General features: G+C 49.9%; 2 protein-coding genes across 2 annotated transcripts in view; one reads left to right on the top strand and one right to left on the bottom strand.

The window, feature by feature from the left end:
• Positions 1 to 172: 172 nt before the first annotated feature.
• Positions 173 to 13017, bottom strand: Arv1 (ARV1 homolog, fatty acid homeostasis modulator). Its single transcript, XM_051169100.1, has 6 exons — positions 12840 to 13017; positions 9558 to 9677; positions 6134 to 6287; positions 3310 to 3534; positions 2392 to 2536; positions 173 to 230 (listed from the first exon to the last, which is right to left on the bottom strand). The coding sequence occupies exons 1-5, from the start codon at positions 12996 to 12998 to the stop codon at positions 2394 to 2396; spliced, it is 801 nt and encodes a 266-aa protein (XP_051025057.1). The 5' UTR covers positions 12999 to 13017; the 3' UTR covers positions 173 to 230; positions 2392 to 2393.
• A 201-nt stretch (positions 13018 to 13218) lies between these two features.
• Ttc13 (tetratricopeptide repeat domain 13) overlaps positions 13219 to 19836 on the top strand; it is a 65453-nt gene continuing 58835 nt past the window's right edge. The window contains 1 exon segment of the mRNA XM_051168604.1: positions 13219 to 13444. Coding sequence (XP_051024561.1) covers positions 13219 to 13444 — 226 coding nt within the window.

Here is a 19836-nt window from a genome sequence, read left to right as displayed (position 1 = left end):
ACAAAACACAGTTTTAAAGCAGCAATGTAGATTTAGATTTACTGGGGAACCCTGGTGCCTGCTCGGGTGTGGACTGCAGGGCCCTTAGCCTTGTGTCTGGGTGCTTCAGGTCTTCTGCGGGTCCAGTTATGCTCAGAAATCCCCAGTCTTGGCTTCACTCAACACAAAGCAGGGAACCTTGGTTTCTCTTTTGAGGTAGATGGTCCCGCCACAGAGAGTGGAGAATAAAGCTGTGGGACAAGAAGGAAGACGTTTGTAGGGCTTGCTCTGATCGCCATAGAAACTTGTTTCCAAGGCTGCTGGGAGCCATGGCAGGCGCAGGGGAGCACTCCAAAGGTCTCCTCTCCCTGGTGTGATTTTTCAAGAAGACAGAGACAGAACGAAGGACAGGCTATCAAGGAAGACCCTGGCTCTGTTGTAGAAGTATCTTGTGTATTATGTGGATCATTACATTCAATTAAAAAGCCCATGGCCTATAGGAAAGGGTAGAAGATATAAGGCAGGACATATGCAGGGCAGAAGAAGGATCTGGGGTAGAGCTAAGGCAGGGCATTCGCCTGGGAAACTGAGGAGGACAGATGCATGCAGAACGTAAGATTGGTAGAAATCGGTTATTTTAAGTTATGAGCTAGTCAGAGAAGAGCCCAGCTACATGGCCTAGTATCTGTAAGTAAAACCAGCACCCTGTTTGCACTCCAGTAGGCTCTAAAGACCCACGAGCTGATTTTCATGACAGCCAGATACACAGAAGCACTGAGGGAACATAGCCCCGGGCACCTAGGGTAGAATATTGAAGGCAGCTGCTTGCGGGAGGGGTGGGGAGGGATGTCCCACCTCAGGAGTGAATGTGGCATGTCTTGTAGGGGGAACCAGCACAGCAGCAGTTGCGTGTGAGCGTACACATGGAGGGCCATGCTCTTAGATCACCAAGCGTCAAGGCAGGGACAGGACCAGCAATGAGCAGAGGAGAAGGCTCTGGGAGGAGCAGGCATATCCTTTCACATGAAGAAGGAAGGAAGGAAGGAAGGAAGGAAGGAAGGAAGGAAGGAAGGGAAGGAAGCAGGCTAGAATTCCAGCATCAATGGGGAAGCAGGTCTGACAGAAACAGATCATGAGGGTCACAGCTGCGACAGCTCCCGTGACGTTTAGGACTGTGGGCCCAGGGCATGGACAGGGCGGTTCACAAAGGGGAAGACAGGGAAGGCAGCCGCTCACACGGGATGTCCAGAATAAAGAGCTAGACATGTACATGGGGGAGGGAGGGCAGGCCCTGCAGCCATGGCGCCCCGCCCCCAAGGCCCAGGAAGAGGCTGAGCATCACCCCCCCCCCCCCCCCCCCCGGCAAGGTGACAGACTGAGGAGGCAGTGCGGGGCAGTGCGGCCTCCCTTCCCGGTTGTGCGTCCTCTGCAGTTCTTCATCCTAGGATCCTGCTTCCTCACATGGAGTTAGGGGCCCACAGGGCAGAAACAGGCCCAGAGGGGCTGCACACAGCACAAACCAAGGCAAGAAAAGCAGGGAACACCATGAATGATAGATGAGGCAGCCTGGCCAAGAGCAGTGAGGGCTCAGGTCTTAGACAGACAGTTCTCAGGGGCCACTGAGTCCTGGGAGATTACACGCTCGCAGACACCACCCACTCAAGAAGTGTGAACCTTGTGTAGACACAAAAGGCTCAGCAGGAAAAACGGAAGGCAGGAAGCAGAAGCATTTCAAGGGCCTGGCAGAGAACCACTCGGCAGCTTCCCTCAGAGCCTGTGTGATTGAGAGGTGCAGAGCCAGTGGAAGCAGAGGGGATCTGGAGGGAAGAGACTGGGCGACAGGAGGGAAGGGGGAACCTCTGGAAAGGCAGCCACAGTTTTCGACAGATGGATGAGGGTCAGACTCTGAGGACAGGCAGGGCAAAGTGGGGTCACGTGAGGAACACAGGGAGCCCAGCACCCCAGCCCTCCTGGAAGATATAGTATCCTGAAGAAAAGGGTGCTGGGGGACAGGCCTGCAGAGCACCAGCTCAGCCACACTGCTACCACGTAGCAGAAGAGGGCCGTGCCTGACGGGACTTCCCTGGAATGCTGACCGCCAGGCATGACACAGCCTTGGCCCTCAGCTCTCAGCAGCTGTGATGACCCTGTTGAGGCAGGCCTACCAACATGCAGTCACTGGGGAAGAGTCATAGGGCGCCACCCCTCCCCAGGATGCACAGGCACATAACAGATGCTGAAGAGACTTTCCTTGGTGGGACAGCTGCCCACCAGCAGACTGCCATGTTCTGTCAGCCATCCCAGCTCATAGGTGGAATCACCTCCTTGGTCACTGCTTATATGGGATGAGTAGATGGCATTATTCATGTCTCCCAGGACATTAACTCAAGGGAAAGTAGAAGTTCCCGGTACCTTCAGAAGTCCTGAGACTTGTAGACGGCACAGTCACTGCCCACGTCCCACTCCATCCTCTGGAAGACATGGACCATGACGCTCTCCAGCATCAAGCCGCTCAGCACGGCCAACAGTGAGAGTCTGCGGCTGGTGTTCAGAGTCACTAGAAAACAAAGGCAGCCAATGGCTAGGAACTCTCGTGACATGATGACGATGACGACGATGAAGACAGGGTCTGTGAGCTGCATGGCCGGCTGTGAGGACTGGACTGCAGCTGAGCTGAGGAGAGCTGCTCTGTTCTTATAGTCCACACTGTCCCTGCTCTACCACAAGCAACAAGCTCTTCTCAGACAAAGAGGCCAAGAGATAAAGAGAAAACAAAACTGGCTGTGGGGCTCCCGCCTGTGACCCCAGCTCTCACAAGCGTCATACAGAAGGCTTGCCACAAGTTTAAGGGCAGCCTGGGCTACACAGGGAGACTGCCTCAAAACAACCACCACCATCCAATTTGAAGGTTTGAAGAGACTAATAGAAAGGAATCTTCACTTGCAGCGTCACAGTTCAGGAACACCAGGCAGCAGCTTCATTCACAATAACGCTTTTCATGGTGCCTAAAAAGTGAAGACTCGGTCAGCGGGCAGGAACTGTCGTCATACGGGAGGCATTTTCTCTCGGCCAGACAACTGTAACTCTGGACAAGCCATTTACTCCTCATAGGCCCTTAAAGCCATTCCTGAAGGGCAGGTGACAAAGGCCGCTGCGGCCTACAGGAGAGGTGTATGGTGTGGATGGATACGCTCTGAAGACCCAGAGCACCACACGGCTGAACTGAAGGAGCCTAAGTGCCTGCTGTGCGGGCACTGACATTGCAGGACCAACACTGGTCTACAGAGAGCTCAAGCTCAGTGAGGCCCCAGGGTAAAGGCTCACACTCACCTCTGACGGCCTGGAAGTTCGAGGTCAGGACGAACACCTTAATGAGCCTGAGGCACAGCGGCGTGTAGTCGTGCTCCCAGATGACCGCCGGGATCAGCAGCAGCTTCCCGTAGCTGGACAGCAGCAGCGCTTTCAGCAGGAGAACAAAGTCCGGTGCTTTTTTTGCTGTCTTGGGTTGCTCCACCCACAGGAAAGCAAAAATGCCAGTAAAAAAGGCAGCTTGTTCTATGGAGCAAATGAGAGAGATACTGATGTCTCACCCAAATCTAAGCCTGAAAAACAAAAGAATCCCAATTCCAACACAGAACTCAGTCGATGTCACAGCAAACAGCTCAACAGTAATACAACACCATTTCCTTACAGATGCACACACAGGCCCAGGCTTTCTGTTCAACCTTGCTGGCATGACTTAACAAATAGATTCAATACGTTTTGGAGGTTTCTTTTTCTTTTTGGTGAGGTGGGGCTGGAGCCTTGCTACAATGCCCAGGTTGGTCACCTCAAAGTTCTGGGATTTATGATTATGGGTGTGAGCCATCAATCCTGGAAAGCTTTGCTTTAAAACCTGAAACTATGTTTTGGCTCTTGTGTTGTGTGATATGCATGAGCATCCTTCTAATTTTATCTTACTGTTAGTGACCTGTGCCTGTGCCTGTGTGGGTACACACACGAGTCCCAGTTAGCTACCTGTGCCTGTGTGGGTACACACACGAGTCCCAGTTAGTTACCTGTGCCTGTGTGGGTACACACATGAGTCCCAGTTAGTTACCTGTGCCTGTGTGGGTACACACACGAGTCCCAGTTAGCCACCTGTGCCTGTGTGGGTACACACACGAGTCCCAGTTAGCCACCTGTGCCTGTGTGGGTACACACACGAGTCCCAGTTAGCTACCTGTGCCTGTGTGGGTACACACACGAGTCCCAGTTAGTTACCTGTGCCTGTGTGGGTACACACATGAGTCCCAGTTAGCCACCTGTGCCTGTGTGGGTACACACACGAGTACCAGTTAGCCACCTGTGCCTGTGTGGGTACACACACATGTGTGGTGGGGTATACACACATGAGTCCCATGTCTGTGGAGGTCCAGAAGAGGACATCTGATCCCTTGAAGCTGCAGTTCCAGGTAGTTATGAGACACCTGGTGTGGGTGCTTGGAACCAAACTGCCAGATAGGTGTTGACTAACCACTGAGCCCCTTGAGTATTTCCTTAATCTTACTGAAAGATGTACACGGTAATAGGCCTGCATATTTCAAGTTTTAGTTATACAGATAACAAAAATCATTCACATTTTTCAAACTTGTAAGCGTCTCAATTACATCTTAATTATGGCCTGCATGTGTATCAGGGTCACTAAAGCCCATGTAAAGCAAGTCTAAGCCATCCTAACTCTGGGGTACAAAGGATAAGAACGTCAGCGCGTCTCCAGCGTCTACCCCGTGACCATGAATAGCTCTAATTAAGCCAGCAATGCTGGGCAGGTGAATGAGCAGTCCCACGGGGAAACTCGGGCTACAGTGTGTGTCCTTCACTCAGCCACCCAAATGCCTACCGAGCAGCCACACACATCAAACACTCACTGGGTTTAATGTAAGTGTTGAAGGGCAAGTCAATGATAAGTTAATAATAACCATAGCATTAGCGTCAGCTGAGACGGTGTGCACCTTGAGAGACACAGCAGAGCAAGGCAGGAAGTCAGGCTGTCAGGGAGGAGGCAGAAGTGTTATCAGGACAATACTTGGAAGACCCCAGGGACACAAAGTCAAATACAGGGACATCGTGGACAAGCACTGAGCTTATCAGAAAGGGAACCCTGGGGAACCAAGCCAGGCCTCCAGCTTGTATAAAGTCCCAGGCAGACGTGGAGGTGCCTGGGAGCAGGGTAGGGCTATTCTGAAGGTGGAGTGAGTGTGGCTTTCAGTAAGTGAGCTCAGGACTCCAAAGGAGGCGGCTTCAGGCAGGACACCAAGCCCTTTGTCTTAGCAACCTGCAGTGGGGGAGTGTGGGCAGACGGAGAGCAAGAACAGGCCTAGAGATGGCGATGCACTGGCTGTACAGCTGGGCTGCTAAGAAGCAGGCAGATACAGGGTCAGGAGGAAGGTCTAGGTCAGACATGGACACCTGGGCGTTCTGAGATGATGGATGAGATGCAAGGGAGGGGAGGGATGATGCCAGACAGAGAAGACAGAAGAGAGCAAATGGTCCAGACTGTGATGTGAACGGCACCACACTTGGAGAATTCCTAGAATGGTGCTTCGTGACTAACTGAAGGGCTATTCTGAATTGACTTTTGAGATGGAGTTTCATTGTTTTGCCAAGCCTGCCCTCAAAGCTTCTAGATTCCAGCAATGCCCCTGCCTCAGGGCTCCAGAGTAGCTGGGTATACCGATGTGCACCACAGCCTGGCAGAAAAGGATAGAAACTAGAAATCAAATTGTTACAGAAATTAATTCAATGCAACTCAGACCCTAGAGGAAAAGCCATGGATCTGAATTTAATGGAAGGGGCTCCCCAAAACAGGGAAGTATGGGGAGTCCCTGTTCCTAGTCCCACAGCAGCAAACTCACTGTGAGACATCTGCGTGATGCAGTCAGCCTAATGCACTGCATGAGAGGACTGATGCAACCTTCAAGGTGGACAGTAAGAACTTAAAGTGTTTTAATGCATTACACATTTAAGACAAAGCAAGCAGGCGATTTAGACAAACTCACAAGGCAGGTTAGTGGCAGAGCTGAACAGTCTCCAGTGCTGTGCCACCGGCTGTCTCACCATGCGTCCTGGCTTTAGTCAGAACTGAGGTGCTAGCTAGCGAGCACCTGCTTACCGAAAGACGCGACCACAAACATCCTGTAGAAGTCCCACTCCTTGGCGTATCGGATCAGGTCATCGGGGGCTGTGCTCTGGTTTGAGTCCTGCAGCTGCCACCACCTCAGGTACGCCTCACACAGCAAGCAGAACATGCAGAGCTTCCCGTGGATCTGCCAGTCAAACACAGTGCCACTGCGTCAGGTGGACAAGCGCCAGGCTCACTGCTTGCCAAAGGCACACCGCAGCTAAGCATTTGTGGGGTTTAAGGTTTTTAAAAAAATTTATTGTATATGAGTGCTCTGTTTGCATGTACACCTGCATGCTAGAAGAGGGCACCAGATCTCATTATAGATGGTTGTGAGCCACCATGTGGTTGCCGGGAATTGACCTCAGGGCCTCTGGAAGAGCAGACAGTGCTCTTAACCTCTGAGCCATTTCTCCAGCCCCTTACAGTTTTTTGAGATCAGGTCTTGCTATGTAGCTAAGGCCAGTCTGGAACTACAGACAGACCTCCTGCCTCAGCCTTCCAAGTAGGACTGTAGACATGCACCACGGTCCACTCGGTCCCCGTGTGGTTCCTCCAATGTTTTAACTGCCTGGTTATATTCCTTACGCAGTCACAAGTTCCTAACTGGCGGTATCTATTGGGATCCGTGGGGCAATGGCAAACTTGAACCATCAGAGGACCCAGTCTGCAGTCAGATTTGTAGGAGTAAAACCCAGGTGTATTTTGCAGCAATTCCTGAATAGACCCTAGTGTGTTCCCCCAGCTAGGAACCCTTGCTTTCAACAGTTCACCTTTATCATATTTTTAACACTCATCCCCCCAACACAGCCAAATATAACACTCAAGTGATTTATACAGGCAGGAACAGTCGAAGAAAATGAATTTAATCTCAAGGGCCTTTGTTTTTGTTGTTTGAGGTTTTGTTTGTTTGTTTGTCCAAGACAGGGTTTCTGTGTGTTACCCTGGCTATTTTGGAACTCACTCTGTAGACCAGGCTAACCTTGACTTCAGAGAGCCACCTACCTCTGCCCTCAGAAAGCCACCTGCCTCTGCCTTCAGTGTTTCAATCGAAGGTGTGCACCACCACACCCACCTCATCTACAGATTTTAGGAAACCACCTAAACTGTTAGTCTGAAGAGGTATTAAAAAAGAGAAAATAAGCTTCTGGCTGAATGACTATTAGGCCAATGAAGGAGAAAGCTACATAGGGCAGATGAGCTGGAAGCTCGTAAGATGCTGCAGTCGTTACCAACTCCCCATGGGGCTACCTTCCCTCACACCGAGCTTCCCCAAGCGTGTTTGCTATGTGTGTGAGCCTGACCCTACCCAACCCAGTCTCAGGTCCTGAGCCTCCTCAGCTGGCTCTGGCTTCTGGTGGCGCTCTGGAAGCATCAGGGAGGGTGTTAGAAACACTCCCCACTGCCATCCACAACGCTAACTGGGCTGGGCTGGGGGGACTCCCACACCCCAGGACATTTTCAGTGGCTAAGCAGCCTGGAAACCGACAGTCATCACTTGAAGGGTCTTGATGACCAGAAGGGCAGGCTTCTGCATGGTCTACTCCTACACATGGTTAGGAATGCCAAACTAAGCAAATAAAAACATACACCCAGTTAAATTTGAGTTTTAGATTCACAACAAATCACCTGTCTTAAGTATATTCCATGCAATAGCTGGGACACTGAACGCTAGACATTTTTCACTGGTTACCCAGTTTCAAATTTAACAGGATGTCTTGCATTTTACCTGTCCGTTCTACCCACACTATTACACCATTTACAGTTTAGTATGAAAAATGCCAATTTGGCACTGGAGGGATGGCTCAGCAGTTAAGAGCACTGTCTGTTCTTCCAAGGGGCCTGAGTTCAATTCCCAGCAAGCACATGTGGCTCACAACCACCTATAATGAGATCTGGTGCCCTCTTCTGTTGCGCAGGCATACACACAGGCAAAAACACTGTATATAATAAATGAATCTTAAAAAAAAAAAGAAAAAGTACTTTTCTTTAGCTCAGCAATGGTGGTGCACACACTTTTAATTCCACAACTTGGGAGGCAGAGGCAGGTGGAGCTCTGTGAGTTTGAAGCCAGCCTGGTGTAAAGAGCGAGTTTTAGGACTAAACAAAGTTTCAGGGACTCACAAAGAAACCCTGTCTCTAAAACAAACAAACAAACAAACAAACAAACGTCTTTCTTTCAATGTCTGCTTCTTAAGTCCAGGTAAACCTGTCTCCTACGGTGTACTGGATTTTGGGGAGACAGACCTTCCACCTTAGACCACGGCCAAGTTTGTCCATAACTTTTTGGGGGTTCCTGGCACTGGTGGCCACTGTCATCCTCACTTGACTGGCTACATCTTGGCACTTTGCCAAGGTTGAGCTCGTTCCCCAAGTCCCTACAGCTATTCAGAGGGCGAAAAAGAGAATTCAAAGTCCTAAAACTGGTAGCTTCAAACAGCTCACAGTTAAGGAAGCTGCGCTGAATGGTTTGGTGGCCACTGAGGTGTGAATGAGGTTGTATACTGGAGAGATCACAGGCAAACTTGGCATCATTGGCTATGATGTTTGAAGACCAATCTTTAACATCTGATTTTGAGTTCTTATTTGAATGTTCTTAGGCCACCTGTAATGAGACTGCTTATCTGAATAAAATACTAGCTGTCAGAAAATCAAAACCAAACCAACTCCCTATGGGACTAATAAGGTACACTTCCAAGTGTGCTTTAGGAGTGTCTGCAAACAGGAGTAGCAACCTAAGAGGGAAGCCTGAATGTGGACAGCACTAGCCCGCTGGTGTTAGGGAAGCCAGGAAGCAGCTAAGCCCTGCATCCCAGCCCCCAAGTGGCCTCACCTTGTCACTGACAAGCCTCGCCATCACACGGACTCCCAACTGTGAGCCACGCTGCTGCTTCTCAGGGTTAGGTCTCAGCGATGAGGCAGGAGCTGTGCCCCTACCGGGTGTGCTTAGCTTACTCTGCTCAGTCAGCATTTTTACGAGGTAATCCACTAGAGGCAATCCAGACTACAGTTGCCTCTTCTTGCTGTGACCACACCCTCGAAGACAGTCACTAGCACTGTACACGCTTAAAATTTTATCTATTGCTTCTAGAAAAACTTCCGGACATGATGAGAGAGGGGAAAAAATAAATCCTCCAGTTAGAATGGTCATATATTGTTTCATTCTGATTGAAACTGTTATTATTCCTTTTAAATGCAAAACACCAAGTAACATTAAACATTTTTTAAACTAAGGTTGGAAAGAGGGGTGTGGCAGTCAGGAGGGTGCACTGGTTTTGAAGAGGACAGGAGCTGTGCTCCCAGAAGCCATGCTGGGGACACACAACTGCCTGTAACTCAGCTCCGGCTCCCCTGTCACCCGCACATCCTCCTGGAACATACACACATACCTGAAAATGTAAACGCCACAACTTACATTTATTTTAGTGTTGAAAAGAATATGCCTATAGGCCTGCGCTTTGCATAAAATGGCATTAATCAAGATGATGACAGGGTCGTGCTCAATATACTTGTCTACTGGTTTCTGGCAGGATTTCTGAAAATAAAAATATAAAATAATATTAGAGCAAACAAGTTAATACATTCTGAAAATTTAAAGAACTTAAAAATTGGAGTCTGTTTTGGACTTTCCCAGCAACAAAGTGTATCAGCATCTATCTAAAATCAGCAGATTACAGATGGTACCCACGTAGTGGCTTCATGACGACTAAATAGAGGCTTCTAACTAGAAATACTGATATTTAAACTTATATTCAAGAATCTGAGAAGAGAGCCAGGCATGGTGACTAACCCCAGCACTTAAGACACAGAGGAGGGCAGACCTTGAGTAAAGTCAGCAGGGCTGGGCAGGGAGGTCTGCCTCAGAAACAATATCAAACAGAAAGGAAATCGATTTAAAGTCCCACTCCAGGCACAAAAGTAATTCAGAAGATCCCACTTTCAGATCCACTTTTGGGGAGTATAATTTCTTTGCTTCCTTTTTTTTCTTTTTTAAAAAATATTTATTTATTTATTATGTATACAGTGTTCTACCTGCACACCAGAAGAGGGCATCAGATCACATTATAGATGGTTGTGAGCCACCATGTGATTGTTGGGAATTGAACTCATGACCTCTGTAAGTCAGTGCTCCTAACCACTGAGCCATCCCTCCAGCTTTAGTATAATTTCTTAAAAGCAAATCTCTGATGCACTTTGGCTGACAGGCTGTGGTAGAGTGCATAGGATCTGGAGGAAGGTATTCAACGGAGTTTTTATCTCTTAGTTTCTTTCTTTCTTTCTTTTTTTTTTTTTTTTTTAATCTCTTAGTTTCTGAGAGCAGCAGGTGGATAGAGGTCAGGGTACCCTGTCTGCAATCCTAAGCCTGGGCTTTTCTTCAATGAGATCAAGAACCTGGAAAGAAAATGTCTGTCGGCTACTACAGACACAGTGGACCGTGCTGTGCTACGTGTATGCACTTGGGTTGTGCAGCCCTAGTCTGTATCACCCAAATCAAGACTCCCTCAGCTTCCTCTTATATTCCTGTACTGTGGGAGAAGACTTAGAACTGAGTTGTTAAATCATACCGAACCATAGGTTGTTTGACAACCCACGGACGGTTAAACAGTGCTTGTTTCAAAGTTGCACCAACGCTACCATTCATTGCAAAAAGCAAGTGGCTGCAATAAAGTGACCATTCTGAAAGGCTGACAGGATGAAACAGAAGTAACAGGCACACAACAGACCAGGACCACCTTCTAGTTACATCAAAACCTAGAAAAAAGCCAAGTGCATTGGGGAACTGTGACCCTGTACTTCAACACAAACAGATCTGCTTTCACCTGGGAAGAGACCCTCCACTTCACTCACACCTCTGTAAGAAAGACCATGCAGTCCAGTTTCTGGGTAAACAGGGCTGTACTGTTCCTCAAATGTCAATCTATCTGTCAAAATGGGCGCACAGAGGTTCATGGTTTTTTCAGTTCTCTGAGCAAAGATTGAGTTAAAGAGTAACCACACTGAGAAAACACGCTCAGGACAAAGCCTCCTTCCCAGAGTCCCTCCCTTTGCCACTGATGTGGAGCCATCTCTTCGCCTTGAGCCCGAGGTTCAAGGCCGGAAATGCAACATCAGTGTTAAAAGAAAGCGTTGTGTGCCTTTCAAATGCCATCTAAATCCAGCCTTGCACAGCACCCATGTGTAAGATTAGGACAGGGACAAGTTTTGGAAACAGGAGGGGAAAGACCAGCACCAGGGCGCTCCCAGCTCCTGCTCCTTCCTAGCCAGATGCCTGTGCAGCAGGGAGTTTTGAGGAACAAGAGCTCTTCTTCCTCAGAGCTTCACGGGCTTCAAGAAGCCTGGAGCCACCGTCCTCTAACCTCGGGGTCCTTACAGGTTAGAAGGGTAAGAAAGCACGCCACCCTGCCATCTGAAGACGGTTACAGTGAGAGGCTACTTCTAGTACCAGGCTGCGTGCTGTGTGCTGTCTACCCTCTTTTCGTAGCACCCAGCACCCAGCGAGCACTTAGGTCAGCTGACTTTCGTCAGCAGGGTCTGCCTTGTCACCAGCACCCCTCTACAGTTTCCTCCTGCCTTCGCTTTGCGCATAACGAGGAAACAACACCAGCAGCGGAGGAGTGTAAGTGTTAGTACTCTGCTGCAGTCTGCCTACCTGTGATGTCACTGCCTACCTGCGGGTGTCACTACCTACCTGTGTGTGTGTGTGTGTTGTGTGTTTGTGTGTCTGTGGCCCTGCCCAGGACTATGTACCTCGCCCCTCCCCATCTCCTCTGTCTCTCTCTCCCTCTCTCTGGGGCACCCCTCCCCCTTTCTTTCTCCCCCATGTTCATTTAATAAACCTCATATAACCTAATATCTGACATCTGTTACCTTATTTTCTTCTTATATTAAACATTTAAAAAAAATAAGGAAAAAGAAAGCGGGGGGGGGGGGGGGGATTTGAGGCAGGGTCTCTTAGCCAGGCTGGCCTCAAAGTCATTGTGCAGTGGACTGGAGAAATAAACGGGCCAGTGGTTGAGAACACCCGCTGCTCTTGCAGGAACTACACACACACACACACACACACACACACACACACACACACAGAGGCTCATAGCTTTGAACTTCCGGTCCTCCTGCCTCCACCTCCCAATTGTAGGGTTACAGGTGTGCACTACCGACTCCAGGTTTCATGTGGTGCTGGGTTTCAGGCAAGCACCCTACCCACTGAGCAACATCTCTGGCCAGCAGTAAATGCTTTCTATGTTGGTTAAATTGTATTATTTACTGTTTAATTGACAAGTACCCTGAAAAGACAGTTTTTCTCTATGAAATCTCTACAGCACCGGACCTCAAACATTACTTCCATCTCCTTAGGCACAACACGAGAATGACACGCTTCCTGCTACCACGCCTACTTCCTAAGTGAATCCCGTCTCTCTCCATCACTCGTTTATTCGTTTGCGACTAGGTCTCCCTCTCTAGGTAACCAAGGCTGGCGTCCAATTCGTGATCTTCCTCCTGCCTGGCATGCGAGTGAAGTGCTGGAGTCACAGAAATGCATCTCTGGGAGTCGTAAGTCTTAGAACACCAAGGTCTAGCCAAAGTCCTCAAGAACAGCCTAGCCTTCTCTTTCCCACCATCCTAAGTACCACACCTTCCCCACGCGCATTCGGGTCCCCTTTCTAGCCGCACCCCGCCCCGCCCCTGGCGCGCTCACGCAGATGGTTATCTTGAGCACGCCGTGGCTGTAGTCCCGGTACAGCTCCCGGGCCTCCCTGTTGCACTCGATACAACGGTACAGGCAAGCGGAGGAAGCCGCCGCTGCGGCCTCGGTGCCCTTCCAGGACCGCGTCCCCCTGCGCCCGCCGGTCCCCATGGTCACTCCAGGGATCCTACTTCCGGTCCCTGGCGGAAGACGCTGAACAAGACTTAAAGGGCGCCCCAAGGGGCTTCCTGGGACTTGTAGTCCAGACTCTGGGCATGAGCTCGAGGCTAACAGGGAGCGGACTACGACTCCCGGCGGGCACTGCGGGAGCGCGCCGCGCCCACCTGCCCGCGTTGGGCAAGGCACGGTGGCGCCTGCGCCGTGCGGGAAGATGGCACCTGCCGGCCGCGGTTGCGGCTGCTGGGGCAGCTTGGGCACCGGGGTGGTGCGGCCGCTGCTGCTGCTGCTGGGGGCGCTGTCCTGCGCGCGGGCCACCGAGCACTACTCTCCACTGTCCTTGCTGAAGCAGGAGCTTCAGCACCGGCAGCAGCAGGAGGCACAGGCGGGCGGCGGCTGCCCGCAGTCGGGGGACTGGGCGGACCAGTACCCGGAGTGCGGTGAGTGGGCCGAGCCGCCCTCTCCCTGCGGCCTCCCCTGCCCAGTGTGGAGGCGCCTGGGAGGTGGGGAGAGCCGGCCTGGGCTTAGGCGGGCGGCGGGGACGCGCACCCGCCCGCAGGGTGCCTGCTGGTGTGCACGGGCCAGGAAGCCCGACTTCCTTTCTGCCTGCCCTATGGGAGTCTTGGGCTCGGTCCCCACCCCAAGAATCCATCCCTGAGAGATGCAAGCCAGTTGGATCTGCAGGGTGACATCAGCACTGACCCGTGCCCCTCATTTGTAAACCCCCCCACCCCAGGTTAGAGAGGCTCAAGCCAGAATCCTGCGTGCATTCCAGCGGCTCAGGCTCATTCATGAAGTCAGACGTTGTAGGCCTGTGGACAACTGTGGGCAAAATACACGTACTCTTTTTACGTTTTAAGTTGTAGAATGGGTTTGTTTTTGTTTGTTTTTAACCCATCAGTGCCCTTGCGCCGTCCTTTACCCCACGACTTGCCTTGGGAAAGACCGCGTCTTCCGTACCTACTAGCAGCTGGCTGATGCTGCTAGTATCCCCCGTGATGTTCCCCACCATATGCCTGCCCCGACGCTACCCAATTTCCTATATGAAGTCCCGAGACTAGTCCAATCGGATTTCCTTCGAGCACCGTTTGGTTTCTTGGAGAAGTCTCAGTCACCGAGAGTGACTTGCGTTACTTTGTGTTCAGCCTTGGCTGCCAACAGTGTGGCTGATGTGGCCGGCGTTCTTTAGTGAACACCTCCTGATTCTGAGCAAGGATCAGGCTTTTGAGGAAGTGTCTCTCGTAGCCCAGGCTGGCCTTGAACTTGAGTTTACCAGGATTGCAAGTGTCAGCTACCATGCTCAACTTTGCAGACGGCTTTTGCCTTAACCTCCAAGGGCTGTTGGTAGGAAATGCCTCCCTTCTGTTACTGCTAACCCTAGACTATTGTATGGAAATTGGACTCTGAAGCTTTCCTGGGGCACTTGCTAGAGACTTACCTGATAGGCAAGAAAGATCATAGCCTGAGGGGCAGCTGATGGTCTGTTCACAGCCCCCACACCAGCAACACAAAATGCTCTCACTATTCTTGGTGTCCAGAGCCTATCAGGGTCTCCAAAACCATACAGGTCTGATCTCACCACGAGGGCACCTTTGTGCTTACTGTGGTCACTTACTTGCCTGCTTACAGCAAAGGGACTCTGGACTTGGGGCAAAGAGCAGCATAACTGTCTGTCAGGTATTCTCAGGTGCAGGTTGCTCAAGTGATGGCTGCCTGGGTCTCAGTCTGCCCCTGCTGAGCCTCCTTCATACTTTCTTGCTGCAGAGCCCCCAGTGGTGGGAGGTGCAAATGGCTCCAGTGAGAGCCCGGCCTGAACCCTCAAACCTGCAAGTGTATCTGCCCTACGTTCGTATGTTTCCCAGCCCATCCTGATGTTTTGTCCTCCAGTATATTTCTTTTTTTTTTTTTCCTTCCTTCCTTTCTTTTTGTTTTCGGTTTTTCAAGACAGGGTTTCTCTCTGTAGCCTTGGCTGTCCTGGACTTGCTTTGTAGACCAGACTGTCCCCGAACTCACAGAGATCCTCCTGCGTCTGCCTCCCGAGTGCTGGGATTACAGGTGTGCATCATTGTGCCCGGCCTGTTTTTATGTTTCTTACTGACAATAATTTGTAATGTTTACAATCCTATTTTCCCATGAGAAGATAATATTTAAAAAAGGACTTACTTATATATTTATGGTAGGTGTGGGTGGTTATTGAGAGGGCATCAGAAGCTGAAGTTACAGGTGTTGTGGTGTGCTAGGAACATAATTTTTTCTTATTCCTGGGGCCCTGTTTTTAATTTGTAATTGTGGGAGGAAATACTGACAGCCTTTCCCCAGCCCTCTCTCTCATTCCTGTTACACAATACAGAACATTCTGTACCTGCACTTATGCTGGACCAGTGTTTTTTACTATTTTACCCAAGAGGAAACTGAGGCCCAGAGAAGCAAAGGGAGCTCATCCTGCAAGAGCCCAGATTTGGAATTAATTTGATTTTGGGTTATATTCTCAGATTTTTTTTTGCATATTTGCATAGTTTCTATACATATTAATATTAAGTTCTACACCTTTACTTGTTTAAAGGTGTATTTGTTTGTTTGTTTGTTTTTTTCAAGACAGAGTTTTTCTATGTAGCCATGACTCTTCTGAAATTCTTTCTGTAGACCAGGCTGGCCTAGAACTCAGAGATCTGCCTGCCTCTGCCTCGTGAGTGCTGAGATTAAAGGCTTGTCACCACTGCCTGGCTTGAAACTTGTATTTTTAAAATTAATTAATTAATAAATGTATATATGAATGTTAAGTCTGCATGTACACCTGCATGTCAGAAGAGGGTGTAAGATCCCTTTTTAATAGATGGTTGTGAGCATGTAGCTGCTAGGAATTGAACTCAGGACCTCTGGAAGAGCAGCCAGTGGTCTTAACCGCTGAGTCACCTCACCAGCCCCAAAATTTGTATTTTTAAATAACACCTAGGGTTTCAGATTTTACATGTGTATTAGAATGCTCCCCTAATCCTAGTGTTTTGGGCCATGTAGCTGCAGGAAAGCTGTCTGTGTGTACCAGACATCACTGGGATGTGCTAGACCTTCATGAGCTGACTGTGTGCCCTGTGAGGAGCCGCATTTGGTGCACAGAGCGTAGGCCCAGAGACGCTGGACTCAAGGGCTGCAGCTCAGCAGTTGGAGGGTGTGGAGTCCCGCGTAGGTGCTGTTGTGCCCGATAAGAGCTGCTGTGCTGCCTGTGGCGCTCAGGGAGAGGAACCCTGAGTCTGGCTGGCTGCTCCACTTAACAGGCCCGATAGAAGAAGGACTGTAGCAGTTGGAACTTGTCCTCTGACTAGAGAATTGAGATTTTCTGCTCTTCCTTCAGACCTACATTGTGTGTCATTCAGATGGAACTCTGGCTGGTGCTAACGACATCTTAGTTCTCTTGTGTTTTGTTGTTGTTGTTTGGTTGGTTGGTTTGGTTTTTCGAGACAAGGTTTCTCTATGTTATCTTGCCTGTCCTGGACTCGCTTTGTAGACCAGGCTAGCCTCGAACTCAAAGCAATCCACCTGCCTCTGCCTCCCGAGTGCTGGGATTAAAGGTGTGCGCCACCACACCCAGCTCTGTGATTCCCTTTCAAAATGCCTTTGGTTTCCCTTTCTTTGAAGTAACAGGAACAGTGAGCTATGGCGAGCCTTTCCTTTCCTTTCCTTTCTTTTGAGATAGTGTGTCGTGTGTCCCAGGCGTCTACACAGCAGAGTGTGACTTTGAACTCGTGGTTCTTCTGCCTCTACTTCCCCAAATGGTAGGATGGCAGGTAGGTGCTAGCACACCTGGAGTTTTTGCACTGCTGGGCTTTCTGCTTGCAGGCAAGCACTTTGCCAGCTGAGCCACGTTTCAACATTTACTTGAGGTTTTTAATGATAGAGCTGGTTGCTTCTAGGTGACATTCCTGCACTTGGTGTCTTCATGGTAGTTTTCCTTTTTTTTTGAGACAGGGTTTCTCTGTGTAGCCTTGGCTGTCCTGGGCTCGATTTGTAGACCAGGCTGGCCTCAAACTCACAGTAATCCACCTGCCTCTGCCTCTCGAGTACTGGGATTAAAGATGAGTGCCATACCCAGCTTCCATGGTAATTTTCAATGAGGTACCCCCATCTCGGTGACTTAAGCACAACCCATGTTGAATACTGCACTTTGAATGATGACTTACAGCCTTAAACATGTTAGGTTTGTTGGGATAAATAATCCCAGAACTGAGCCAGTGAGATGGCCCAGTAGGTAAAGGTGCTTGTCGCCAAACAGGAAGTGAGGTCAGTCTTAGGAACCATATGATGGAGGGGTGAACTGATGCCTGTAGTTGACCTCTGACCTCCACGTGTATGCCATAGTGCACAGTTGCCCTTATGCACTTACACACACACAATAAGTGAGTGTTTAGTTTTTCAGCCTTAGAATAGAGGTTTTTCCATGTTTTTGTTTTGTTTTTTTGTCTATCTGTCTAACTGGGGGCTGCTTGCCAGGAGAGTAGGACATAGCCATGAGCCCAGCTCCGGTTCTGATAGACTCACTGAGGCCTCCCTTGCCAATGACTGCATCTTGCTCACTATGCTTAGGTGTTTGGACACTCAATGGAAGTTGAGAACCAAGTTTTATGCTTTGGCAACAGCTGTGCAAACTTCACTGTTGGAGTGCAGGGCCAGTGCTGGTGTGCCTTGCGAGCTGTGCACATGTCCGGACCTGGGGACGTGGCTTCCTCTGAACTGAGTATCAGTGTGTGGCTTCACCTGATTCAGGGCCTGCTGGGTCTCCAGGTGTCATCATAATGGACCTGCATTGGTTGCCCACAGTAAAGGTGCTGCTTACTGTGTGTTTAGGGACTGGTGCCTGTGGTATTGTCATGGGAACAGCCTCCTTTCAAAGTCCTTTGATTTGGGTGGAAATGGCATTGATTACTTTGAGATGATTGGGCCCTGCGAGAGTAGCTACGACCTTCTCTCAGATCTCCCTCTGCCTCCCAAGCGTTGGCATCAAAGGCGTGCGCCATGGCCCGCTATGACTTCTGCTTCCTTTTAGGAGGTCCAAGGACCACCAGACGCATGGATGCTGGCTGATTTCGTGTCTGTGTGGGCAAAGCACACCACCTGTTAACCCCGCAGGTCTCAGGAAGAGCCCGGGCAGTTTAGAGCTGTCGGTTTGCTGTAGTAGTTGGAGAAGCTTTGCTCTGAGGGGCATCACGTGTGGGTGGCATCTTAGGTGGCATCGTCTGAGTTGGGACCAGCGTGCAGCAGTGGACTTTGGTTGGCTGACACACGGTCAGGCTCTTTCCTGGACTCTCTGCAGGCCTGCCTTTCTGGGCCCACCTTCTCCTCAGGACTTTCTGCACACATAAAGGATGCTTGATCTCTGGCCATTGCTTGTGTAGTCTGTCCCAGGGGCTGTACTCCCTGGACACCAATCCATCTGCTGCCACCTGGAGCTAGCTGGTCCACAATCCAGGTGACTAGAATTACGGGAAAGTTGTTGACTTTTTAAAATGTATGTGGTGGGGCTGGAGAGATGGCTTAGCAGTTATGCAAACGTGCTGTTCTTGGAGAGGACCACTTCATTTCCCAGCCCCCCTTGGGTGCCTGTAGCTTCAGCGCTAGGTAATGGGCATCCCCTCTGGCCTCCACAGGCACCTATGAAAGACAGTGTACACCCACTTGGTGTCAGTCTCACTGGTAGCCCTGGCTGGCCTGACTCACTGTACAGATCAGGCTCCCCCTGCCTCTGCTTCTGCCTCCTGAGTGCTGGGATTGCAGATGTGCACCACCACGCCTGGTAAGTTAGATCTCTTTTTTAAAAAGTTCATGTGGCCCTTCAGGCTTCTGCAGCTTTCAAGGTGATGACCTTTACATGCCCAGCAGGTTGGCAACTACCTGTGGTGCGGTCACATTCAAGCTTAAAAATTCTGTCCCTTTAAGCTGAGTGGGTCCTCACCCTAATATACTCGTATCTAACCACGCGATTGCTTTGTCATCGGCAGAGGGAAGCCTCTATTTACAGTGACTTTGTTTTATGCTCTTTAAAAAAAAAAAAAAAAAAAAAAAACTTAAAAATTTTTATTATGTATATAGTGCTCTATCTGCATGTACACCTACATACCAGAAGGGGGCACCAGATCTCATTATAGACAGTTGTGAGCCACCATGTGGTCGCTGGAAATTGAACTCAGGACCTTTGGAAGAGCAGTCAGTGTCCTTAATCTCTGAGCCATCTCTGCAGCCCTGTTTTATGCTCTTAACTATGCTCACTGTCTGGGAATAGCTCAGGTCTGTAATCCCACTTGGGAGGCCGAGGCAGGAAGCACACTCACTGTGTGTGCCCTAGTGGCCATACTGAGTGTCCTACGAACCTCAGAGGGACGAGAACCAGAGGGAGTTATACTGGTGAGGCATATGGAAGCTAAAACATGTTATTTAGGTCTCAAAGGAAGTGAGGAAAATAGATATTAATGGGGTGGGAGGCGGAGTTCAGCCAGGTACATAGATCGGTCAACTGTCCCTGACCCAGACGCAGAACTTTGAGTCCTTACGTGATGCCGCAAGTGAAAAGTTGTCTACTGCGAAATATTGTTTCAGAGTCACTGAAAACCCTGCACAGAATGACCTCTGGGCTACGTGTGTGGTGTGTGTGAAACATGAATTTTTTGTTGTTGTTGTTTGCTTAAATGTGGGTTCTGTCCCCAAGTGGCTCATACTTACTCAAATGTAGAATTTTAAAATCCCCAGTGTATGGCTGGAGTGACGGCTCAGCAGGTAAGAGCACTTGTTGCTCTTGCAGACGACGCGGGTTCAATCCCCGGCACCCACATGGCAGCTCGTGGCC

This window comes from Acomys russatus, chromosome 26, assembly GCF_903995435.1.
Source record: "Acomys russatus chromosome 26, mAcoRus1.1, whole genome shotgun sequence".
Lineage (NCBI taxonomy): Eukaryota > Metazoa > Chordata > Mammalia > Rodentia > Muridae > Acomys > Acomys russatus.
The sequence above is the reverse complement of the archived record's forward strand: the minus strand, read 5'-3'. Positions and strand labels throughout refer to the sequence as shown.